Here is a 27,047-nt window from a genome sequence, read left to right on the forward strand (position 1 = left end):
AACATGTCACTGATCATCGTGCCCTCTGACCTCCATTAGTCTGCCTGTCATGGACACCATGACCTCCTGCAGCAGCAGCATCATGTTGGTGTTTTCTTATTCTGGCCTACTTGTAACTCCTCGTTGTGTTGTCACAGTATGAACCTTTGGGTGAGGTGTGTGTTTCTGTGAAGCTGTCCTCCAGCAGACATGTTGTGGCAGCAGGTGGACCGGCCCCCCACCCCCGGCCCCGCAGGTCCCGCCCACCCGGCCTGACTGCTGCCATTTCCTGGCGGTCCGCTCAGAGACCGGCGGCGGACCTCCAGCTCCGGATCACACGGCAGGATGAGCGCGGTGGTGGCGGACAGCTGCTTTCTGTCGGCGCTGCAGCCCAACTCCTCCTGCACCGCCTATGTGCTCCCCTCCGGTCCGGCCCCGGACTCCTTGGCCAAAGCCCGGCGGGTCCAGGAGCAGGTCCGGATGCGGCTGGCGGAGAAGAAGTCCTCCTCTCTGCCCAGGCTGGATGACTCAGCGGCCGGATCAACAGGTGAGCGTCAGCCCGTTAAACAGCTGGCTCCTCAACATTAACCTGCCTGGAGGTTCACACACACACAGTCAGTTCTTCTTTCTCAGCCTGATCTCATTTATATAAATGGGCTGAGCAACATAATTCACCAGTTTAGCAAACTGCAGTCAGTCTGCATAAAGCTGGAAAACATGGATGTTGTTTTTGGACAACTGAAGCAACTGCTGCCGTTAAATAAATATTAGGAAATAACAGACAAAGTGACCTCCAATGACTTTATATTGTAGAGATGAAGTGAGATGAGCTAATGGTGCGAGGAAAAAGAGAAAAGAAAAATTAGAGACTAAAACTGAAATGAAGAAATGGGCTGCCTAAAGACCTCACACCCAACTGGTTCTTCAGATTACAGCCTAACACTGTGTCCCAATTTCACTCTCTCTGGCTTTCATAGGACATGTACACTTGATCTCTTATGAAATAGCTAGACCTCAGGTCAGGTTTTGAGTCAATAAGCTTCACTATTGGATTGGAGGCTTGAAGCTGCTCTGGTTATGTTTTTTTTTTTTGGGCCAGTGGAATAAACGTAAACACAGCAGTGACACATAATATTTAATAAAGTTGTTGTGGTCAAAGTGTTTAATGAGAGCTGATATTGAGCGACACGAATGTCCGTTCTCAAGCTAGCTGCCAGCCCTGCACAGCAGATCCATCAGAGCCTTTGTGCTGGCATGCTGACAACGGCGGCAGGAAATAATTCAAAGAGATGGTGTAGAACCAAAAACAATAAGATAAAAACCCTTAAAGCAGGTCAGGTTACAGTCCCTGCCACTGTCACTATGAAATATTGATTAGTGGAGATCAGGAGTAATTGAGATACAGAGCAGCCCTTAAAAGTGGAAAACATCTCATCATCTCCACTAAACTGTTTTAGTTGAGACAGAAGTCAGGGAATGTAAATGACGTGAACATTTCATCATCAGACTGAGTTTAAATTGTTTCTACTCAGCAGAGTTCAGACTGCATTATGGATAAGGTAAAGCATTGTTCTTTCTCCCGTGACTTCACCACCATCTAATATTCCCATAGTGCATTTCTTGCCTAACTGAGATCTAGCTTCGTGGTAACCTTGTCACACTTGATGTTAATGTTTAATTATCCTCGGCTCACTCAGAAGAAGCAGGCGTTAAAATAGAGTCTGTGTCATCATGAAGGTTTAACCTTCTTTAATGTGTTTATGTTTTTACTCAATCTGGGGTATAATCGCTGTTTATCTGCACCATTGACACCTCGTCCTTGATGAGGATGGAACGACTCCATCCCAATTCTTCGGGGTTTGCTTCTCAGTTTGACATTCATTCGCTCAAGCAGCTGAGTAAAAATTTAAATGCAGTGTAAAATGGAATCTGTCCACATTTAAAGGGGGGCCAGTATCATTTTTATGGTGTAATAGGCCATTTTTCCTGGAAATCTGAGTGATGACCACATCCCTGTTTGTTTGCTTTCTTGCTCTGCTTTCCTGATGTAACTTGCACTATTTGAACACAGAGTGGCTTTGGGTTTTTGAGCTGGAGGTAGAAATCATCAGCTGAAAAAACAAAAAAACAAAAAAAACCCAAACAAACATCTGAAACCCCTTAAACATTTTTTGTCTCTCTAGCCAGTTGTGTTAAAATGAATTCTGAAGAAATTCCTTGAAAATTGTTTATCGGGGGCGATGAGACCAAAGATTTTGGAGACATGGAATCAGTTAGTGTGGCAGGAACACATAATAACATAATGTGCCATTTACTTAAGAAATGAAACGCGCAAATGCTGGAATTAGGTCACAAAAAAAAAAGAAGGTACAGCTCTCTCAGTGCTGCTCCATACACAGAGTCTGACCTTGCACTTTTTCCAGAGTTTAGCGCTGATGATGTCATCATAGGTCGCCAGGGGTCATTTCAGCCATTTTGACAGAAAACATGTGTGCCAACTGGAGGTAAAGCGTGATTGAGGTGGACATTTAGGAGCCATGGGGGGGTTGAAATAACATTTAAGATACCCTCCAGTGGCATGATGGAATTATAGAAGTTTCTGTTTCCTTAATTGCGTTCTGAATAGATCAAATCTAGAGTGCGGGGAAATAAGGATTTCACTTAGATCAGCCATTTTTGAGTTTCACTTTCCCGAAAAGTGTTCTTAATGATGATGATGATGTGTACCATAAGCTCTTTTTTGTCTGGTGAATGTGATTTGTAGGCTGACGCTTCGTTTACGGCCTGTTGTTGTCACTGGCACGTTTTATCTTTATCAGCAAAATGAATGCGTCTGTGGTTTGAACATTACACTTGGTCATATTTCAGTTTTATAGTTTTCTGATGATTTGCGATGGCCAGCTCAGTCAGCAGTCTAATTTTAATTTTGTTGAGGAAATTTGAAATAGGCCTTGTTGAAGAAAATCTGCCTTTGAAGTTGTAAACTTCAGGCTTAATTGAAAGATTTAAGTAGTCATTTAGAATTGAAATTGTCTTGCTTTGATATAGAAGGTGAACATTTTCTTAAAAAAAAAAAAAAAATGTAATTCTTATTTCACCACCATCAGTGACTCCATTTAAACCCACGTGGCTCAACCAGCAGGGGCAAAGTTAGCCACAGTGCACTGCAATTTAGGAAGTAATTTTTTTTTTATCTGCTTATTTTACATCGAAAGCATAATTTAGTTTGGTAAAAGTAAAACTGTTCTCAAGTCAGCCTGCTCCTTCCTACTTAATGTGTTCACAGGATGCACTGACTCAAAGGAAATGATCTACCTAATGGAATGGGAAGCACAAAGCTGTCCTGGGTTTTTGCACAAATAGCTACAGCAGCACCATTCAGACGGTCAAGCTCAGTCCTCTCAGCATAAAACAGATGTGACAGATGTGGGAAGTCTGTTACGCAGCCACTTGCAGGAAGCCGGAGGGGGATTTGGGAAATTCCACTTCGTTTCTTTGTCCTCAGAAAATGTCACTGTTGCGGGCACTTGACTCAGGAGCGCGGACTCCTGTGCTGTGTGCGGCTAACTTTAGCTCTGATAAGAGCTGAGACTCATGGCAGGAATGTAGCGCTGCAGCTGTAGCATCCCTGTTAAAGCGTAACATGCTGATGGGCGTGTGCTTGTTGTTGGTGTCCAGTTCATTACAAGGCTGCCATATGGACTGATATCATAGGACCTGTGGCCAAACCATTAAGTAAGCTCTGCTGAATGTGACTCAGTTTATGCCTGGAGGATTACCACATCAGCAGGCTTCAGAAAACCATTGATTCTTCTCATTGCAGATAACAAAGGGATAAATAGCGTATATTGCATAGATTCGGAATATTTGTTCCTTTCTCCTGTAAACTTACACACACACTACTACTATTTGTGTCATCTGAACACCTGGAAATGTGTTATTTCCTGGTCATTTCCTGTTTTTCTCTCACTATGGAAAATATAAGTCATGACAGCATATGTTTCCTACTAGATGGGAGTATTTTATAAATATCCACCACCGCTGCTGTCCTAATAGTTAAAAACTATGACCCAAAGATTATCGGAGAGACAGCTAAGTACTCGGGTTAGTGAAGGTTTCCTGACCATTCACATAAATGCTGATTTATGTGAGTGACCATCCTGCTGACGTGATATGTTCACATCAGTCTCACATCAGAGAGAGAATCAGGCTGGATTGTCTGTTCAAGAGGAAAGCACCGGAGAGGAAGAAGTCCCTCCCCTCTGAGTACTGTTGCCCCTGCCTCTATGTGATAAGACACCAGGGCCTCACTTTGACCCAGGACTGAGTCAGGATGTTGTATGAAAGCTGCGTGTAAAATTTTGCAAGATCTATCTCATTAGCATCATGACTAACTGTGTATCATCACAAATCTCCCTCCATTTCCTGCTTTTGTTAAATAACAATGTTGTTTCCATCACACAGTTGTTTGGGTTTTTTTTTTTTAAACATTATAACGAGATTCTCAAACCAGAGAAATCTTGGGATTTAAATCACAGCAACGCTTCGTTTCAATCAGTCACCTATATCAATAAGCCTAAGCAGCATTGCGTTTGTCTGACAGAAAGTCTGGATTTGAAGTTATCACAGAAAAAAAGGGGAAACAAATACTAGACAGTTTGGTTCCAGCCGCTCTGAGACGTCTCCAACACTCCTGAGAAAAGCTGCCAGAAATGAAGCTGAAGACATAGACACAGACTATATTAGTGTTGATTGAGAGAAATCAGGGGCTAACTTAAACTTAAACATGGTAAAGCTTCCATCTCTGATCATTTTAGAAGAATTAAGTTTTAGCTGTATTATTCCTCCAGTTTTTACAGCTAAAGGTCAATGCAAAGGAAGAAGAAAGGAAGATGTACGAAGCAAAGATTCAAATAATTTGTGCTGAGAATATACTGTATCTAGTTATGTTTTTATTTTGACTATAAAATTTTCTGTGCTTGATGCAGCATCATTCAGCTAGTAGTTTTAAGAGTTGGGCATTTGTCATCAACAAACCCAGACCTGACAGTAATGCTGTAAGTGGAGAGACAGTTGAAATAGATAGCACTGTGCTGACTTTACTAAACACACTGTGACGTCCTCAGTTCATGAAAGTTGTCAGTTGATTGTCCAGCAGAGCAAGTCAGCTGCTGTGATGGGAAACATCCAGTCTGATCTGTTCAAAGAAGTCCAAAAAACTGTCTTCCTTTTTTGAGTCATTGAGCAATAACTGCCCTTTTATTATGGTTCACTTTATTTCCTCATACAAAATCCAATCAGCATTTTTCAAACCAAGCAACAGCTGTGACAGTGATGAAAAATATGTGATGCTGATTCACTGAGAAGGTGTTTAGAGTTAGTTTTGGATCACTCGGAGTAGGATAGCTTATTTTGGCACAGCCTGTAATGTCATTTTGCCTAATTTAAGATCTTGTCACGACCTCAAAACCTCAAAGTCGGTGTGTTACCTGCTATGTTCTCTGTAGTTGTTAAAGCTTAGGTGGACAGATGAGGGAGAAAAAAAAAACAACAATCCAAAAACGTATTGAAGGGCAGCTGCGAGTAGGTTAAAGTGCGATTCAACGTTGCCCTGAGCTCATTGACTACCTTGTGTGGGGAACATTCCTTTCCAATCTCCTCTTCACAACATGTTATCAGAGACCGTTTTAGAGCACACTGTTCCTCAGCAAGGAGAGTCTGCTGGGTCAGAGATTTCTCATTAGGCTTTTTCCTTTAAGACTTTAACCTTCAACTTTATATGACTAGATCTGAATATATTTGACCATTTGGAGAAGAATGTTTTTTCTCTTTTGGCCCCTCAGATTTGTGCCGTTGATTGTCCTGAGATCTAAATAAATGCACGCTGGATATATTTAATATGGAAAATTCTGAGCATTTCTTTTTTTCTTTTTATTTTATTTTATTTTTTTTATTTTACTTGAAACAGTTAAATACCAACAACTGATGTGGATAAAACAGTTTACTTTGGAGTTGAGACAGGAGGTACAGGGTTTAAAGAACACAAACAAGGAATGCAACCACATTCAAACCAACAAGGACAATAGCAAAGTTTCAGCCCACCAACACAGCAGGAGCCAACTCAGTACACAATCCTGTCCTTTTTGTTTTGTCAGAGACTATGAACTTTCTGCAGAATAGGTCAAAATATTAAAGCAACCATCATTTTGGGAAAATCTTTAACACATTCATATCTGCGTGTAAATACCTGCATATAAAGCTGCAGCCAGGAGAACTCTAACTTAGAGGAAACTGGGGGGAAATGAGCCTGAATGGCTCAGCCTTTGTCGTCTCCACTGGAGTCTCCATAGTAACAAGAACAAGACTCCATGAGTCCGGATCATGCGTCATTTTCTGTTTGGATTGAACACGCAAAACATAATTAGTGAGATGTAGTGGTGCTAGTAGGTGGATAACTGCTGAGTAACTATCTGTTTCTTATGCCATGTGATTTTACAAAGTGAACAGCTTCCAAAACTGCAAGACAAATGCTGTGGTTGCTGTGCTAAATAAATAAAATAGACAAGAAATGAAGTTGTTTTAGTGCAAATCTTGGAAACCTTCTTGTTTTTTTTTTTTTTGTTTGTTTTTTTCAGATATAATAGGGCTGAGCTTGGCACTCTAAAACACGATGGGTCCATGACAATGATGGACGGTAGAACAGTGAAAGGCTTGGCTGCATACCGCAGCACAATAATGGAGCTTCTCACATAAATCATTGTAAGGCTTCTTGTTTTGCAGGAGCCAAAGAGAAAAACAATCACAGCCATAAAGCTATGCCAAAGAAGCATTAAAAAACATTGAACTTTATATTCAGATGTTGATATAAATGTGTTTTTTATGTTAAGTTTTAACCTTCCAAAATACAATATGTTTGCAAGACTTATTTATATTTTAGTTTAAACCGAGCGTTCCAAGATGTTGACAGATTTTTAATCACATCTGCTATTTCTTACCACCATGGTGGTTAACTTTGTTTGCTTGCTCTTGTGAAAACTGACATAAATGTGTGAAGAATGAAACTCATCCCCACCCACGCTGATAAATTACATCTGAGCAGTGCGCTTCGGCTGTTCACTGCTCAGGAATCCACATTTTATACGTACTGACCTCTCACCCCGGTCTTTCTTGGCTGTTACATCTGTTATTGATTGAATTTTTTTTTTTAACGATTAATTTTTTTCTTTTTCTTTCTATTAATCACTGAGCAGTAAATGCTTTGTGTCCATCCAGACCACAATGAGCAGCATTCAGAAACTTTAATAGTGACACTTCGAGCTTCTTCATAGTGTTAAAGCTGCTCCAAAGAAATGATCCATACCCAGACTGACCTCCTCATCCTCGCCTGCTGTGACTTGAATGGGAGGTTAGATAAACAGCTTAGGGTCCTTGTGCCTGTCCTGGGTTTTGCTTAAGTGACAGCTGAGAGAGTTGTAGTACTGGTGTTTACCATGTGGACAGGCTTAGTGGAAGAGACAGAACTGACAACTTTAAAACCAGGTATTAATAAACGGAGGTTAAAATCAGTGGAGCGTTCCTTTGCATGATCATATCCAATCAAATGTGCATCTGTGGAGAGGCTTCACATAGTTTCTGTGACCTGTGTGGGTCTGTTGTTGTGTGATGAGAGATACTGTTCACACTGAACATATGACCTACATGCTGAGTGTGTTTTCCTTATTGTGGTGGTCGTCATGTATGAGAGTACCTCCCCTGACCTCTGACCGGGTTCTTTTGCTCAGGCATGCAGCCCCCTCCAAGAACAATCCCTGCCCTCCATCCTTCCGTGCCGTTGGTCTTGATGGGCTTATAAGGCGTCCCCACCCCTTTCCTCTCTGTGTTCTGTTCATAGCAGCTAGCTTATACGGTGTTTTGCATTATAGTGTGCGTCTGGGTTTCAGTGTCTGTACATATGCTTACAATGTGTGATCTATATAAGGCTGCTTTAGCCCCATCTCTTCATTCCTGCGCACATTATTTCCATCTGTGCAGTGAAGTGACTCTATCAACACAGCAGTTCTGACCTCTGACCCTTTTACATGATGTTACACAGTCCCAGCCTCTCGATGAATCGCCGCCTGACCAAGCTGAGGCGTGTTAAGATTCCACAGTGAACACACCCGCTCACTCCACTGCAGGGTGTCACCGGTAGATGCTGCTTTGTTCACGAAACCGCAGTCATCCAGTAGAGTCACGTCTCTTTGTGTCAGCCATGGTTTCCCAGACTCCATCTTTATCCAGTGACCAGTTACCATCTCAGCTCAAGAATGTTGAAACCACCTCATCCATGTTGCCGCTCTCTGCTGTTGTTGCAGTTTACTTCACCCTCTATGACCCCACTGACAACCTGGTGCAAATCTGGTGGTTGTCAGACTGGCTGCTGTGTATACAGCTCCAACCCTATAAATCTCTTCAGTCGATGAGGTCAACACTGACGTCTTCAGTAGAATCGGGCTGAAATGCAAAAAAATCCTAAGATGGTTTTTACAATATTGTGGTATGAGCTTGATTGATCGAGCAGTCAAATGTTCACTCTTCACTCCAAGTATAAAAATTATGATGGTTTTAGTTGTATTTTAATACAACAACAAGATAACAATCCTGTAACCTTGTATCCCCAGACCAAGTGAAGCCAAAAGTGAAGAGCCTAAAAGCTTCATTTGAACAAATTACCATCAGGAGGCGACTCACCGGTTTTAAAAAGAAGTCAGATCAAATTAAAGTCTTTGTGAAACTGTCCCCACCCCTCACTGGATTTATTTGCTTTTCATCATGAGTTCTTGTGTCTTGTGTCACACTTAACTGAGAAAATAACCATTTATTGAAGACAGCAGCAGTTAATCTGTGGAGCCACACAACTCCGAGTCTATTTGCAGAACACAACCACAACCTTCAGCCTCAACCTGAAGAGGAGAAATGCAAATGATGGTTTAGCTGCATCTTCAGTTGATATGCACATTGAGAAGAACCAAGTTAGGTTAGGTCCGTTACTAAGGGGGGGTAGGGTTAGGGGGGCTTCATTGCACCTAAGGATAAGACAAGGTGTTATTCTGGATATAATGACTAAAGCTTTTTTCACACGTAATGATGAAAAACACCAATGCTTTGTCTTTCTATTTTTGTTCTAGATCACAGCCTTCCTGCTGGAAAGACCTACTCCCATGGTTTCAGTTCCAGATCCATGATACACACGCCCAGCCGCATCATGGCTGTGAGTACTGCCTACCAAGATTTACATGCAGGGAAATAATCATCTGGTACAGACTAATGCAAAATACCGTAGTCAAAGGAATAATCTACTGTAGTTTACAGCAGATTCAGGAAGCAGAAGGAAACACAACAGTTAAAGAACGTCCATTCACAGCCTCCTAAATGATTATTCCTTCCTATTGCTACAAAGTGGGAGGTTTGTGTTGTATATTATGTGATTCGTACTGAGGTTCACAACATAGCTCTGTGCTGAGTCACCGTCTTACAGCGAGAGAGATAGAAGTTGGATTGATGATCTTTTTTGTGGAATTTAAAGCTTCAGTCCAAACAGAAGCAACCTTGTTTTGGGGCGGGAACCCCCTGAACAGTAGGAGTTTGGTTTTGATGAACATGAATAGTGATAGGAGTTATGCTGTAGGTAATTCATTTACTGAAATTAATTCTCGTCTCTTACAGTTCTAAAATTGCCACAATTATATCAGCACTGATATCAGAGCTATCTGGTAAAGAACCCAGGATTTTATGAAATGTGGAGTCACAAGTTTTCCCCACAATGTCCCCTGATCAATTATTGGTATTAATTATGCTATATATTTACAAAAGAAATTCTAATTCTAAAAATAAATTTTATTCCAAATATGAATGAAATGCTTCAATATTTTCTGATTCTTCTCTAATTTTATAAATCTCTTTTTACTGAGAGTTTATTTCTATTGGGCCCTCGGCTGACGTCTTTGTTTCAGCGCAGAAGAGCTGGTCTCTGACCCCAGCTCCTGATTCTGCTCTTTATTGTGTCTAGAAGAATGGCTTATATACTCTTTTCACACTTTAGGGTTTTTACTCCAAAGCCAGCAACCAGGGAGTAGCAAGGGGATTGCTGATTCCAGAAGGAAATCATTTTTAACCAACTAAACAGTTTCCAAATAACATTTTTTTCATTATGCTGGTACAAAGACTGACAAAGTATCAAAAACAAAGCCATTTCACCAATGTGCCTTCCAAAAAGCTGCCATAGCAGCCTTCTCTGGATGTCCTTAACATACTGTAGCAGCACATGGCAATGTTTTAAATGGCTACGAAAGCAGTAAAGGAGTAGTTCATTCCCATTGCTGCTGGGCCTCTATTTTTTGGCCATAGAGCTTATTGTCAAAGCCTCGTGATCGACAGATGTTACTGCTCATACACTTTTGGACTCCACTGTATATGGATGATACAACAAGTAATTGTGGATGAGGATCGAGCCCAGCAACTAAGAGAGAAGGATTTCATATCGATGGAGCCCCTGGGGAAAAATACAAAAAGTCAAAACCACTGAGTGGTTTGAACAACTCAAAAATATACTGTCATGTACGTAGCACACATGAATAAGACCTTCCTCCCAGGAGAACCAGCAGAGCTTGGAAAACGTGAAACTCATTTGGCATGACATTGGCCAATAGGCTTTAGCTAAGCCCAGAACATGAAGCAGCGGCAGTGTGAAGACCCTGCTTACTCCCTCTGTCAAGAAGCTGCATTGCTAAGGCAAAAGATGATGCAATAAGAGCGTCCCACATGGGTGTCACACTCGCAAACACTACATCTGCTTTCCTCTTACTGAGGTGAGAGCAAGCAAATGAGGAAATGACCACAAATCTTATCAGTACATCAATGTCTAAAGCACCCTACAAGATCAAAGTAAGCAAAGTACTCAGGACTAGATGGGGAAAAAAAGCTTGTTTCTCTCAGGCATGTTCTTAAGCCCAAAAGTATTCATACCCCTGTGCTCTAAAGTCCTCACTGAGGACTTCAAAGCATACAATGTGAATGGCAAAAAGGAAGGAAGAGGATAAAGAAATAGCCAAGCAAAGCCTCAGGGAGCACCAAAAATTTAACAACTCAAAGGACGTGGTCAGAAGTCAGCCATGTCACCTTGGCTAGCCAGAAAGATCAAACCAGCTGTTGAAAGCAATCCAAGGACTATTACCAAGGCTGTCCTGTCCTGCTGAGTGCAGGTGTTGTGACTGTAAAGACTCCCCTGCTTCAACCAAAGCAGGCTTAAGCTTCTTTTGCAAAGATGTACCAAGAGAAAGATGAAAGCTTCTGGTCATCTGGAACAAAAATTTTGCTTTTTGGGGTTGCTTGTCTGCAAACGGGCCTGGCAACTTGGTTAAAGTGGAAGGGATCATGTGGAAAGAGCAAAATATCAAAATTCTGAAAACCTGAAGCAATCAGCAGAGAAGCTGGACCTGGTAGAGTGTTGGACCTATCAGCAGGACAGGGATCCAAAGCATGCAGCCAAGGTGGTGAAGAAAGGATTCCAAGAGAATGATATTAATGTTATGGAGTGGGCAAGACAGAGTCCTGATTGAAATCTGAACCCATGGATGGAGCTCAAGAAGCAGCAGGTAACAGCACTGAAACCCTCCAAACTCAAGGATCTTGAAACGTTTGTAAAGGAAGAATGGCCCAAAATTCTTGCAGATGCTTGCAAGAAACTTGTGAACAACTACAAAATTAGTTTGGAGGCTGTGATAAGAAGGGGTTTGCATTATTGACGCAGGGTAAAAGATGTTTGTTTGTACTTTATATCTTAAATAAATTGCTTGTGGCTTCAGACTTTCTTGCATGTCCTATTTGTGTCAAATCTGAGGTGAAATACTAATCTGTAACTGAAAAAGTGAAGAAATTTTGGGCTTAAGTATATGTTTTGGAATTGACAGAATAATGGGAAGATGGTGTGGAGGTTCTCAAAATTGGTGAAGAAAGCTGCCCGAGACAAGAGGAAGACCAAGATTAACCCTGTTCACCTGGGTTGCAGGCAATCTGTTGCTACATGTATGACCAGACCTTTGAAGGTGGAGGTGAGGGGTCACTTCCACCAACAATCAATCAAATTTTTACTAACTGCAACAAAAGGTGCAGCTAACTAGCTTAGGGGTAAAATGATAGAGAACAGCACTGAGGAGTTATACCTGTGCTCAGATGTCACCATAGGCCATTTGGAGATGTTGCTGCCTCAGTGATGAAAGTGCAAGCCAAATGCACCTACCCCCCTTTCATCACTCCAACCGTTGATTTGAGTCGATTTACCTCAGGGGTTAGAGAATCAACCCCTATTAGCGCCACTTCAGCAGTCTTGCTGAAGTGGCTACCTTCAGCTCACCTTCAGCTCACTTAAATGTGTTAAATGGAACATGCTTATGTGCATCACATAGATACCCTCCCAAGCCCCTCAAACGATTTTCCGTCTGTTCTGAATGTTGTCAGATTTAGATGCACAGAGTTGAAACATATTGAATTCAGGCTACGTGTACGTATCTTTATGTTTAAAGTATTTTTTTTTTTTTTTTTTTTTAATGGCCCAGAAACCAAATATGAGTAGCAAAAGAAGAGAAATAAAACACATCATGAAACTTTAACGGGTCTGGCTTATTCACTTCTCTGTTTGAACTTTGACTCCAAAGCTTCCACAGTTTCCACTGCACCAGTTACCTGAAAACAGAGTGGGTTGCATAAATGATATTGAGAGACTGTTGGCATGTTCGCCTGAATCAGATGGTTCTGGTTAGATTTCAGTGCTTTCCAAGTTTTTAAAAGTCACTCAAAACTCAAAGGATAATGTTATAGTAAAGGTTAGGTGCAGTACTTTGATTTTAACAATCAGTGTGATAACAGTCTGTTATGTAAATCTATAAAATTTTCTCTAGAAGAATAGGGCAGTGTTTGTTTGACACAAAAACACACACAAACTTGAAAGCATTAAACTGGTATTGTGTTGGAATAATGTTTCCTCTGTGAGCTAATTGTATCTGAGGCAGTGGGAGGGAAAACAGAAGCCCTACGCTGCTGACCAAGTTCAGAACAATGTAAAGATTCAAGCAAAATATAAACAGGACATTTGCCTGTTGCTTTTATCCTGGCAGTCTAACAATGCAAAGGCTGCAGTGTGCTTCCTGCAGCCTACACTAGCAAGACGTTAATAAAGGAAAGAACGAAGAGCTGGTGAATGGGGAAGCTTTTACAGTGTCTTATGCTGTTTCTTGTAAAACTGAAAAAATAAAAATAAAATAAATAAATAAAGACTACAGATAATTTATCTGTAACCATCTTTTGCTATACTGAATTTGTCTTGTATTATGTCACGTCAGTAATTCAGACTCTTGTCCTGCAGGTTCCCACTGTGCCCCTTCAATCCTCTGGTTTCTCCTCTCGTTCTGCTTTGGAGACAAGTTCAAAGGTGAACCGTCAAGCAACCAGCACGGTACAGAGCAACTTCCAGACCTACCAGTCACAGAGCAGAAGCAGGCGCTCTAAGTCACTGTGTCAGGCCGACCAGGAGGGGATTCCACTCATTGTGTTGGACCATCCAGAAAATGCCTCCTGCCCGACGTCTGTGCCACCTTCAGGCACCCTTAGGCGCAGCCTCAGTGGGATACTGGCCCAAGAAAGAGGCTACTTGCAGGAGGAGCTGCCGAGTCAGTATACCTACAAAGGCCCCTCCCATCGCACCATCAGCCGCATCACCAACCGACAGCAGCATTATCAGCAGCAGGGCTCTACCCTCGAGAAGGACGGCTGGAAGGGGACCAGCAGGGGGTTCCCCATGGCAGGAGATGTCTGGGGAACACAGTGGCAGCAGCATGTATCCAGGACCAACCATGCGATGGGGACAGCGCAGTACCAAGCCACGCTCCAAAGGGCTGCCTCGCTCCGCAGCCTGAGGAGTGTTGGGAAGGGAGTGGACATCTTGGATGGAGCATCCATACACAGCAATGATGCACTGGGAGAGTGAGACATGTTATTTATTAACCTACTCAGCTGAAACATATGAGCCAGCGGCATAGATCAGCTTTATCTGTGATAAATGTGCAACTCAAAAGTGAGCCACTTCAAACTTTTTGAAGTTTTATAGACAAAATAATTGGTTGAATGAATTGAGTGAAAGGTATGATAAGTAATCCAGGATCAAAATGATGATTACAGCATCAGCACACTGCTGGTTAAAGCTTCTTATAAACAGCTGTGTGTGTCTGCGTTTGTGTGTAGATTGCACGGTCTGGACATGGCTACAGCTGTCAGATATCTGTCTGAATCAGACACCGTCTTGCAAATTCTCGGAGCTGCATACGTACAACACCAGTGTTACCATAGCAATGATGCTAAAAACCAGGTAATGTGCTTGTTGTGCTTTAGTGCTTTATATTTTTGATATATGTTGTATTTACCTAAAAATGTGTATGAATATATGTCTTTTATTGTCCATTTGTGTTTCTTATCGTCTTATCTTACATTATCTTATCTAAATTTGACTCAATACTTTGAAAAGTTACTTGACTAGGCTCACAGCAAATGCAGAAAAATGTGGAATTGAACATGATTCTGTGAATTTGTCTGCATAACAGACGGAGGGAGGAGACAGACCTGAGCTGCTCTGTCAGCCTGTCCTCAGCCATTTTATATTTCCTAGCTCATTGGCTGCCAGACCATCTGTGATGCTGCTGACTGAATCTGAGTCTAAAGATTTCAAACTTTTGCACAACCACTATGGACAGACACCTGTCCTGTGTTTGAGGTCGTGTCTGCTGCACGTGACCCTTCTTGTGTTGATGAAAAGGAGCGTTTGCATACATATATTTGCGATATAAGGTTTGTGTCCTTATCAACCTTCTGTCTTTCAGGTCCGTGTTCTGCATGGCATTCCTGCTCTGGTTCAGCTTTTCACCAGTGAGAACCAAGAGGTGCAGCGTTATGCCACCGGTGCCATGCGGAACCTCATCTATGAGAACAGCGACAACAAGGTGGCCCTCATAGATGCCAGTGGAGTGACACGTCTCGTCAGCATCCTGAAAGAACCTGACGAGGAGCTTCGAAAGACGATCACAGGTACTGATGGTTGTCAGTGGTTTATATTTTCCTGCATTATAAATCATTACTTTTAAACAGATTAATCAGATAATGGAGAAAAACCCGATGTGGCTGTAGGTGTCCTGTGGAATCTGTCCTCCAGAGACAACTTGAAGGAGAAGTTGTCCAAAGAAGCTTTACCAGAGCTGACGGAAACAATACTGGTTCCTCTGTGCAACACCATCCCATTAAACCCATCAGAGAGAGAGATCTTCAACAACACCTCCGGCTGCCTCAGGTTATTTCATAACAACCTGTGCATGTTGTCCGTTTTGATGTGAGGTATGTCATTGTGTGGATTTTAGTCCAGACGTCATCCTATTTGCTGTTAACACAGAGGACTACTAAGAACTGTTGGAAGTAATGAGCTTTACAAGAACTACACTTCAAAATCTGAGATGTTAGTTCAGTTCTTCAAAGCTTCTCATGTCTAAACTTTGGAGGGGCTATGTCCTTTATAAAGCAGGAGACAGGACAGAGATCCAGGTCCACCAGAGATGTGTTGAAAGATTTATTGTACTAAAAACAATGGATGAAAAATTGTTGATGAATGAAATACAGTAGCCTCGAAAGCAGAACTTTTGATACTTTGCATCTGTTTACACTGACTGTACACAACGCAAACATAGTCCATTATCATCTTGTGTAGCTGAAATTGCTCAGGTGACGGATTGTAAAGTCAGCTTGAGTGCCTGAGGATACAACTTTAAAATAACATTTTTCTGGCACGCCTACTGCAGTGGCATCATCAAGTTTGTGCTAAAGCAACTCAGAGATTAAAGATTCAGTTTTGCGAGGCAACTTTACTGCATTCACTGATAGCTGAAACTAAATGTTTCCACCCGTGTGCTTGTGTGCGTCTATGTGTGGACAGGAACTTGAGCTCAGTGAATGATAGGACAAGACAGAAGATGAGAGACATGCGTGGCCTGGTAGACGCTCTGGTGTCCTATATCCAACAGGAGGAGCGGGGTGAAGACAAGGTAACTCTCCAGCAGCTCCAGCACTGGCAGGCTCTTCGAATGCAGCTCTCCTTCCAACGTCTCTCAGTTTGGCTGACTAAGTTCCCCACAGTTGACATTTGTGGTTTTTGAATGAGGGACTGAACAATGTTTCAAGTTGCTTGATTGTTTTTCTATTTGCATGTGTAAGGATATCAGTTTTGTGTACTGAGGTAGAAGTAATGGCATCTACTCCCATCGTGAATCATCACGAGCTGTTTCTTTACTGAGGTAACCTTCTTACTGCAGGTACTATCTGTCTGGGTGTTTCCATGAGCTACATCTGTGCTGCTGCTGATCAATCCTCCCTCCAATGACTGACACAACGAGAGCTTAGATTCTGTCGATATCCAACTGTTCTAATGGTGTTTTGCAGGTTTCTGTTTGTCAATAGATGTCAGCTATTCAAATCAGGTTTATATGATCAGCTTCTACTCAGCTGTGCCGTTTACACATTGATAGTTAATCCACCTCCTTGTTTGTTTTGGGTTTTTTTTTTTTTTTAACACGCAGGGTTTGGAGAATTGCCTGTGCGTAATGAGGAATCTGTCTTACCAGCTGTACACAGAGCTTCCTCCCTCAGTACAACTCCGTCTGGAGGGTCAGACGAGAGCTTCTGCCTCCAGAGACCACACAAACATCGACTGCTTTACTCTGTACAGCAAAAAATCCTCACAGGTAAAAGTGAAAACTGACCTCCGCTACCAACTATTAAACAATCAGCCCCCCCCCAAAAAAAACAGAGGGGTCGTCATGTGAGTACTCCACACAGAGCTACAACCAAACAGTGAATTTATTATGAGTTTAATATAAGTTAATCAGACGGACAAAACAGCTAGTGCTCATACTGCTGCTGTGTTGCCAACTGTTTACCAAAGTGTTCGATTTAATGATATTATGTCCAGTTTAAAAAATGCAGTTCGTAGCTATTCTTGAAATTTAAATTTAAATGAACTGTAGACGGACAGATGTGCTATATTTAGAATATAGAGGAAAAACTACAGTTTTAGAATATTTACAATATAATTATGACAGTTTTCATTTTTGAACTTTGAAGATATGGTGAACAGAGCTGTACTGATCAGTGTGAAGCACACTGTGAAGTGAACACACACAGTAGCTGCAGCAGCACATATCACCTGTCGTTGTCCAACAAATCATTTTCCTTCCACCTTCTCCACAACAGCAGAACCAGAACCTGTCAATAATGTCTGAGGTGCCCCGACAACCTAAAGGCTCAGAGTGGCTTTGGCACCCCAAGGTGGTGGCTCTGTACAAGTTTGTTCTAGAAAAGACAGACATCAGCTCCACCAGCCGAGAGGCCGCTATAGGAGCACTGCAAAACATCACCACAGGAGAGACCAGGGTAGGTCAAAGGTCACACACGCTGCCCCTCTGCACATATTTATAGATGTCAAAATGAACTGCCTGTTTTTTTTGTTGCTTTGAAACTTGATTCTTCAAGAACGCATCATCAGTGTGCTCCTCTCTGACAGTGGGCATCAGTGCTGACTGGGGTGGTTATAGAGCAGGAGAGGATGCTGCCCCTCCTGCTGGATCTGTTGGACACAAACAGTGACTTGGAGCTGAGGTCTTTGACTGGACTGCTGAGAAACCTGGCCAGACACTCCACCAACAAAGACTACACAGGTAAGAATCAAGCTCGAAAGCTTTCCTCTTTTCTTTGTTTTAGAGGCTCAGTGTATTGAAAATAATATACAGAAATGTTTAATTAAAATTCAGGTTTATCACGGAGATCTGCAGAGGGTTCCTCAGACTTCATCGTCATTATGAGATTAACAATAAGAATGAATGAAGAGAGATATACCAAACTTTTTCCTCACAGCCAAGAACATGGTGAACGTTCTGGTGTCCAAGCTGCCCTCTGATGGCCATCAAAAGACGCCATCCAGCGAGGTGGTGGTCAACATCTGCGGAGCCCTGAATCACCTGGTCAGCCGCAGCTCCATGGCAGCACGGGACATCTCATACTTCAACGGCCTGCCCAAACTGGTGGGCATCAAGTCTTTCCATGATAACAGGTACGAGGCTGCCTTTCTTTCCCCACCATGAGGACAGAGCCGCTGCCTCAGAGAGCAGGAGGAGCAGTATTGTCCTACAATCTGTGAAACTTTGACAGAAATATGTTCTTCATAACATAAACTGTGACCTGTCAATGGCCTCAGTGTTTCCTGTTTATGACAGCACATTTTTGGAGCGGTTACTTACCCCCCCTAAGACAAATATAACCTTCTGCTAATTTTGCTGGAAATTTTAAAGTGTTCATCACTGACTTTCTCTCCTATGCTTGTGCTCTGGCATTTCCTCCTTGTTAGTCCTCCTTGTTTCACTCTGTCTGTCACTGGGTTTTGTTTTAGCTCTGGAAGACTGAAAGCTGCCCGGGCAGCCTCAACTGTCCTCTGCAACATGTTCCAGTACAACAAGCTGCACAAAGACTACAAACTGGTGAGGCCTTTTATCAGTTTAATATCATAAAGCTGATCTATTATAGCTGCTTATTATTAAACGTTATATATGAAGCAGGGAACTGATGTGTTGCTATGGACATGCAGTCTATTAAACATATTGTCCAGACTTAAGGGAGCATGCTTGTTCGGTACAAACCCCAGCTCTAATTGCTTTACTGAAAGCAGCCTTTACCTCTTACTGTCAGAGGATCAACCGCAGAAGCATCCAAGTTCATCTGGAATCACTGTGAACCAACATTGTACCAGAGTGTTTTTAAAAGGCACCAGAGGAGCTGAGTGAAAGGCGCTGTAGAGCTGGAGGGCAGCAGCAGTGAGCCTCGTTATTTCCCTCAATGTGAGTGGTGTTATCAGTGCTATGCCAGAAGAATCACATTCTTCAGCAGGCTTAAGATGAGTTTTCTGACAAAGATTGGAGACTTTGGCTTTGGTCCCGACTGCTGGGAGCAGCCAAAACATCACTAATTGCTTTCAGTGGTCTGTGCAGTGCTGTGTCCTGATCTGGGGTCACCTGGCGGCTGAGAAAGCAGATCACTGAAGTCTTCAGTAAAACTGCTCGCCCCCGGTGGTGGAAGACATAAACCCTCCTATCTATGTGAGGGGTCTGACTCACTGTTCGGCTCAGGTCTCAGACATTTGATGGAGATGTATCTGTGGCCCCTGAAAATACCTTTAGGCACTGATTTATCACAACACCTTTACACCTGATGTGAATGAGCACTCATCCACATCTGTGCAACATGCCTGGTCTGCATGTTGTAGTTTACAGCCACACCTGCAGTGTTGGTGATCAGCACCCAGTTCATTCTGTAGTAATAATCCACACAGACAAACATCAGCTAAACCCTAAATGACTGAGCAGTTTCTTGCTTCCGAGGTGTTATTTGATAATTCTGTTATAATTGGCCTTTAAGTCACAAACTGTTCTCAGTTTAACATCACTGAGAGAATCTTTACATCCAACTCAAAATATTTCCTGTGAGAGATTTGAACCTTTAATGAAACGTTGAGCTCCTTGGTTTTTCAGATTTCATCCCTGCCTCAGGTCAGAGTGTAGATTTGGGGCTTTGGTGACACTGATCATCTCTGAAAGAAATCAGATGCGGAAACAGCAGCAGGAAAGTGAGAGAAGAGAGTGTGTGTGTGTGTGTGTGTATGAGAGAGCGAGCACACAAACAAGGAGGACACGAAGTTTCCACTTTATTCTCCGACCTTTTTCCTCAGAGCTTGTGTTGTGAACTTGTTCTTACAGTAACACTGAGACCTGAGGGTTGAAGTGTGATTGTTTGCTGCCCAGTAGCACAGACAAACGCTGATCCAGATCCCCCAGATGTCAGTTGAACTTGTTGTTGAATATTGTTTGCGAGCAGCCAGATGTGTAACTGTGAACAGAAGTGTCCAGCTCTGTTTTTGTTCAGTGAGTTGTGGAGGGTGAATAGGTGCAGCAATTTAAATAGTCCAAAGTGTACAAAGCAACCAGGAGGGCTGTGGAAAAAGTCAGGGAACAAGAAAAGAGTCCAGACAAGAACAGCAATTGTGGGAAAAAGTGGGAAAGAGAAAACACTGTAGATACAGGAGCCAAACAGAGCGAGACGGAGGAACGCAGGCAAACTACAGCAGGGGGTAACAAGACACAGGTGAACTAGATTAGGGTGAAGCTGGTAATCAAAGAGGCTAAGGTAGGAAATAAAACAACAAATACACAGGAAAGGACATTTCAAAATAAAATTGAATCAACATAAAGTCCAAGATCGTATCTTAAATCAGTCACTCATCAATCCTCCCTGACTGCTCATTGTGAGAGAAATCTAGACTAAATGACCTGAAGTGATTAAGGTGTGGATGAAGATGATCAACTGTCTCTATCTTCATCTCCCATCACAGATCTGTATTTGCCAGAGCAGCAGAACTCAGTGGTCTATCAGCCACAGCAAGCAAATCTGCCCAATTTGCCTTCAAAAACAAAATTTCACAGCTTTTATGTGAAAGAAAAAAAAAAAAGAGTCAAGTTTAATTAGCCAACTGTGATGCAGAAAATTCTGTTAAACTAAACCTAATTAGTATTAATTACCCCATTTTATAGTAGTGAATTTAATCTGTTCTGTTTAACTTAGGTTTACAATACATAATTTATTTTTGTTATTTTATTTTTACTAATACTCTTATTTTATTATGGGCAGAACAGCATTATACTGTTTACTGCCAGGTTCGATTCCCTTTCTGTGGAGAGTTTGCATGTTTTCCTCGTGTCTGTGTGGGTTTCCTCCCAGCATCCAAAGACGACATTTTTGGGTTATCTGGTGACTCTAAACTGTCTGTAGGTCTGAGTGTGAGTGTGAGTGGTTGTTGGTCTCTGTCTGTCTCTGTGTGTTGGCCCTGTGATGGACTGAAAAACGGAAGTATCCATCCAAGACAGTTGATCATGGATGGATACTTCCGTTTTAAATTGCTCATTTTAAAGACTCACAGTATTTGTCGAAGCAAATACACAACTTGAAAACCCCATTTCACTGTTAGATATATTAATACTATGCATTTTAACCAAGACAAAGGCAAGTCATAATGGAGAGCAGGATGTGTGGGTGTTGCCTGACATTGTTCGCAAAGTTTTTATCTCCACCAGATGGTTTTCTGGTGTATGCAAGCACACATCTGTTTTTTAACCTTATTGACCTCCACTCCTGTCTTGTCATTGGCCTATTCCTCCCTAGCTGACTCTGCTCTGAAGGCCTGGACCTTGTTAGCATCTATCCATATCTTATCTTGGGATATCTGGCACTGCAAATGCAAATACTTTCCCTATAGCTCATGCCAAATAGACTGTAGGGTTATCAAAGTTTTTCTCTGCATTAGAACAGCTCTCAGTTGCTCTCAGTCAGTTGTGTCAGACACTGGCAAATCACTGCTAATGGATACTTAACAGTTTTATTTGAATTCAGTTACCAAACATTTCTGTTAGAACAAACTGTGGAAACCATCAGTAGGATTGATTCAGAGAAACACATATTTCAAATTTGAATAATGCAAAATCTGGTGTTTCTACAGTACGCTAATGTAGCCAGAAGAGCCATGGAGGTAAATAATCTTTCATCTTTAACATATACAGTCTGCCACTTTGAATCAGTGTGTCTCACCTGTATGTCTTTGGAATGGGGGACAACGGGGGCAGTTTTTTGTAAATGCAGTTGTACAGTACACTGCTTTAGTCAGCACTGACATTTCTGAGCGATGTCGCCACAGTAAAGATTGAGTTCAGTTACAAGTAAAAACAGGTTTTGGCCAGTTAATGAAGTTGATACAGTTCCAAAGTGAGCAGGCTAACAGGATTACAGTAACATTGACGTGAACAAGTGAAGCAGCTCCTTTTATAGATGTTTTACCATCTTACTGAATGTAGTTCAGATTATCAGATCAGATAATCTGATAATATTTTACTCCCTCCAACAATACACTTTTTTTTTTTTAAACATAGTGATCATCATGATCCATCTTTGATCTGCTGGATGTTATACTTGTCTCTCTGATTTTGCCACACATTTTGCTCTGATGAGTTCTAGTCTTTGACTGACTGCTCCCAATAGGAACAACAGGTCTGTCTCTGTTGTAGCTTCTGGGATAAATGAAAGAGGAATCTGTGTTGGTGGACTTGGCGGTCACTGTGATGTTCCTCCTGAATGTGGGCCTTCATGAAATCACATAAAGTTCCCCTCAAGTCATTCTCTGGATAAATCTAACATTGGCAAGAAATTTGCTCATCTGGGTACTGACACTTCTGACACCACTAGAATATAGGATTTAATAATGACTTCATGGAACCTTTCCTCTTAGTTTGAACTGAATTTTAGGACAAATCATAACTGTCCGGTTTTATCGCTCTTCCTCCTGAGCATTAGAAGGTTAAAGTTAAGAGATTATGTAATTTGAAAGTGGTCATTCACAAGTGAGCTCTCTCTATTTCTTATCCACTGTCTTATGGATGAACATTATAAAAGTCAAATGTCTATTATAGTAAATCTAACTGAGAAGTAGCTAACGCAATATGATATACACAATGTTGACACAATATGCAGGATGGTTGACCATGACGGCGTGTCAGTGTCTGTCCCAATCGCTGCATCATTCTTTGACAAGTTTATTCTTTTTTCATGATGTTGACCTGTATTCATATAGTTTCTTTGTGTATTTCAGAAAGGATTTGCCAGGCGAGACTTCACTGACACCACCATATAGACTGCCCCATGATTCACTGTGAGCTTTTGACCTCTGGATCAAAGCTGCTGTGAGAAAAAGAAGAGGAACAGCAACAGACTTTGAGTCGATCAATTGTATGTAAGAGACTTAATGGAAGAGAAAAATGTACCAGAGAGACAAAGATTGGCCTGTTTTAGGTGGTTGTTTACTTGCTTCAGTTGGCAGCAGATTGGCTCTGATGGTGGGAATCCAACCCCCTTTTCACAAAAACTATCATCAACTGTATGTATCTAATAGGGTTTGGCTGATGTAGACACACTCACATTCACACAACATCCGTTCGGTGTGTGGAGTGTGAGTGAAGCAGTATGTCACAGAATGAGATAATAAAGAGAGGAAAATGTTTTAAAACACAATTATTCAATCAGCCATGCTCTGTAGGAGGGTAGAGAAATGATGATTAATGCTAAAGAAACACAGTGTTTTCAGTCAGGTGGAAATAACCTCAGTCTCTCAGAGTGAACAGTGATTGGCAGAAGTCCAGTAAGAGCTCTGAGGAAACACCAGATACTGAACAAACATTTAAAACCTGCACCACGGATCTACATAGGGATAATGATTACCAGAGGTTTAATAAGTGCATTGACTAACTCTTCAGACTGTACATTTTTGGGTTTTTTAGTGCATAAATAAAACTGTAAAGAGGAAAGAAATAACATATTTACAGCTTGGATGTCATCGGGTGTACATTTGTGGAGATTAGCTTGGATATTAGAGTCCCACCTTGAAAAAGTATTCAAAAGTTGAATTTGTATGTGAACTGACACCAAAGTCACCGAATGAACGCTCACTGATGACAGCTCATCTCTGATTAACAGTGTGTCAGAAATAATCAGCTGCTGAGTAATTAACCTGATTTATATATGCTAAGGATACTTATATATATATATATATATATATATATATATATATACTCTATGAACTAGTTTTGTGCTGAAGGGAATGTGACATTGTGCAGCAGTAACAGTCAGAGTCCAGTCTGGACATCATGAGGGGCTTGAGACAATCCTAGATGACTCTATTTCTATTTGTTGGCTCTGTGAACCTGCTCATGTCCAAACAACCATTCACACCTACAGGCTATTAAAATACACAGATTAACCCACCTGTGCATGTCTTTGGAGTGTAAGAGGAAGTTAAAGAACCTGGAGGGAACACACACAAATACAGGGAGAACATGCAAAGTCCAAGCAGAGAAACTGCAGGACAACAGTTTGAACAGACATGTCATTATTTCATCATTTCTACCCTTGTGGGACAGCGCTGATTTGCAAATCTTGGAACACTTATGTACAAGGCAAAGATGATTAACATGTTAAACACTATCTGCCAAATATCTGCACGTTGACATTGTTGGGATTTGTGAGCACGTTCACTTGCTGACTTTAGCATTTATCTCAAAGCAGCACTGCATTCACATACAGTTACCCAGAGTAGCTAGAATTGCTATTTGCTTTGTTTTCCCACCATTTAAAAATATGGTTTACAGCCATATGTGTAAATGAGCTGTGTTTAGGTTTTTGTTAAGTCAAAGTATCAATCTAAAAACAGTGAAGGGACAAATGGAAAAAAGAACAAAAATTGTTTAGATACTAGCTGTCCATGTCTAGTTAATTTTACTTTCAGGATAACTGAGAAGGCAATTATTATCGTTTAACAACTGAGCTCTCAGCGGCTCACACAAATGAATCTGAAGAGAAACACATATAAACCAAAACAAATCAGTCATCCTGTGATCATGAGAGAGGAACCTATGAGGAACTGCATTACTATGAAAAATCTTATGTTTGAATATTAATAATGGATTAATGAAGACGCAAAACAGACACTTTTCTCAATCCAGTACTTAGTGAAAAAGCTAAGGCCTCACAATAAGGTCTGTGGGGCAGATGGTGAAGGGTGAATGACTAGTAGAGTAAAGGGGTGTGGAGTGAGGCGGTTTCTGTGGACGGATGTGAGGGAGAGAGTAACCTTCAGACTGCAAGTTTATCAGAAAGGGAATGCTGCTGAGTCGGCAGAAGTTGCACAGGCTCGGCGAGGAAGAGGTGAAGGGAGGGGCTGAGCGAGACTAAATAATGAAATCTGGATCTGCAGTGGGAAAATCTGGAGAGGGTGAATCTCAGTGTATTTCCTTTCTCTTGCTCTCAGTTTTTGGGGCACAGAGCAAGACAGCTGGATAAGATCTAACATACCAGTGTTCTTTATGGAGCTTGCATTTGGTTCAGACGAGTTTCCATTTATTTTCTCTTATGTATCCCTCATTGTGTAATTTTAAATATGTTGTTGTTGATTTATCTAAAGTAACCAATCAGATTTTGAAAAAATCTTGTGCAGATAACGTCACTTAAGCTCCCAAGAGGACCAGCAGCTAGATGTGCATCTTGGGCTTGGGAGCACTTCGCTAATTTACTGCCAGCTCTGATGTAGAGCCTTTTTACGCATCTTACATTCTCTACAAAATCAATCGAAGGTCAGAGTTTGTCTGAAGATAAAGATGAATGCATAAGAAATGCATGTTTTGTTGGCTTTTATGTACATGGATATCAAAGATGCCTTGAGCTGATCCAGTGAATCAGCTAAAGTGGCACAAATCACAAATCAATCCTTCATACTGTGTTTTCTTCACCTCAGCCTGTTAGTGCTGCAGCTCATGTTGTTTAAGAGGCTCTATGAAAAGCTAAATGGTTACTCACTGACAAAAAAAAGCTTAAAACTGACCTATGAGAAATGTAATAAAATGTTTTACAGTTTTTGTGAATGAATAAAAATGAAAATACAACATGAAAAGCAGATTGTTTTTCTTAAGCTAGCGGCTGTAGCTATAGTATGTCTATGGAGCACCAACAGTCACAAACACATTAAAAAGTCATGTCTCAGTCAGTAATTTTCTCTTATGTAACACTGTCCTGGCAGAAAAAAAACTGGGAATTAATCTAGCAACCCAGAAAGAACTACATGAGGAGGTGCAGCAGAACAGCTGAGCTAAAGATGCAAACATTCAGGTAGCCCAAAGACATTTCTAAAAAAAAACTGTTAATAACCACCAAGTCCTGTGAAGCTAAAATAACTGTCAGCCAGTTATTTCTCAACCATCTGAAAGTAACAGGATTATAATAGTTCATATTTAACTTCATATTTTCTTGAAGACTAAAACTAAATCAAAATCAGCCTACAGACTGACCCAACATCAATTCCTATTGCCTAGAAGCAGCCAAAATTAAAACGCTGATTTAATATGCCAGTCTGTGAAGTTATTGATATAATAATATTTAGAGTAGTCCAGTGATAAGGGCTTATAGACTTCATATGGAAGAAGAGTCATGCAGAGTTTCAGTCTACTTTTATAGAATAGTTTCCAATCCATTCCTTTCAGTTTCTGAGTAAACAGCAGACCTTTGATGGAGAAATGATCTCTGCTCGTGTGGAGCTTCCCTGCCCTCTTGTGGCAGAGATCCTCCCCGTAGTAATGGATGTTGAATGTGATTGGCTTGGGGTTTTGGGGCATTTACATATTTTACTCAACAAAAGAAGTTGTTCCTCCGCTACAACACATAAAACAAAAATATATTCAGGGACTAGATGTGAATGTGCGTGCTGCTACAGAGCTTTAACATCAGTTCTATTGCCCGATGAGGTGGTGGGAAATCATTGTTCCAGCTCACTCACTCATTCAGGTGGTTCAGCTGGTCTCAAGCTTCATCTCAGCTCAGCTGGTGTATTGTGTTTGGCTGTCTGCTGGTGCTGGGCCTCTGCGTTCACTGTCCGAGTTCCTGTGACTGTGACATTTAAGGTTTGGTGGTAAATAACTTCTTTCTGAAAAAGACACAAAGAGCTGTTGCACACAGTTTACTACAGAATTTCAGGGGGTAAAAAGAACAATAAAAGACATAACACATCGTACTGAATAATGTGAAGTTATACACTCACTGAAATTAGGCGAGCAGAGAGGGTAAACAGTGTGTAGCGTTTATCTTCAGTCTCAGAAGTGAACAGCAGCAGCTAAGTTAGAAGAGATAAAGAAAGTAAATAAGTTATTGAGATAAAATTTTCCATTCAAAAATGTATTTAATAAACCCGTTTTTATATAATTGACTGTACTGTAGATCAGCTGGCTTTTGTCATGCTCACCTTTTCTGATGTTTGTTTCTGGTCTGACCTGTTTACCGGGTGCTGTTTCAATCTGTCTGACCTCTCCGGT

At 41.4% G+C, this 27,047-nt stretch overlaps 1 protein-coding gene across 3 annotated transcripts; it reads left to right on the plus strand.

The window, feature by feature from the left end:
* The first annotated feature begins 298 nt into the window (after nucleotides 1–298).
* On the plus strand, nucleotides 299–25,609 carry LOC115040920 (plakophilin-3-like). 3 transcript variants are annotated; one of them, XM_029498055.1, is made up of 14 exons: nucleotides 299–526; nucleotides 9,147–9,229; nucleotides 11,928–12,068; nucleotides 13,379–13,995; nucleotides 14,254–14,377; nucleotides 14,886–15,090; nucleotides 15,190–15,349; nucleotides 15,986–16,094; nucleotides 16,626–16,790; nucleotides 17,299–17,478; nucleotides 17,609–17,762; nucleotides 17,959–18,154; nucleotides 18,491–18,578; nucleotides 22,787–25,609. In XM_029498055.1, exons 1-14 carry the CDS (start codon nucleotides 325–327, stop codon nucleotides 22,826–22,828), a joined length of 2,466 nt encoding a protein of 821 aa, XP_029353915.1. In that variant the 5' UTR covers nucleotides 299–324; the 3' UTR covers nucleotides 22,829–25,609. The 3 variants fall into 3 exon arrangements, with proteins under 3 accessions (XP_029353915.1, XP_029353917.1, XP_029353918.1); XM_029498057.1 differs by having other exon boundaries at nucleotides 17,302–17,478; XM_029498058.1 differs by lacking the exon at nucleotides 11,928–12,068.
* The last annotated feature ends 1,438 nt before the right edge of the window (nucleotides 25,610–27,047 follow it).

This window comes from Echeneis naucrates, chromosome 3 (assembly GCF_900963305.1).
Source record: "Echeneis naucrates chromosome 3, fEcheNa1.1, whole genome shotgun sequence".
Classification (NCBI taxonomy): Eukaryota; Metazoa; Chordata; class Actinopteri; order Carangiformes; family Echeneidae; genus Echeneis; species Echeneis naucrates.

What these genes read in the sequence shown, in the direction of transcription:
- LOC115040920 (XM_029498055.1), top strand. Translation starts at nt 325, where the DNA reads ATGAGCGCGGTGGTGGCGGACAGCTGCTTTCTGTCGGCGCTGCAGCCC. An exon ending in TCACCACAGGAGAGACCAGG is followed by an intron (nt 17,479 to 17,608) that starts GTAGGTCAAAGG and finishes CCTCTCTGACAG; the next exon opens with TGGGCATCAGTGCTGACTGG. An exon ending in AAGTCTTTCCATGATAACAG is followed by an intron (nt 18,155 to 18,490) that starts GTACGAGGCTGC and finishes GTTTTGTTTTAG; the next exon opens with CTCTGGAAGACTGAAAGCTG.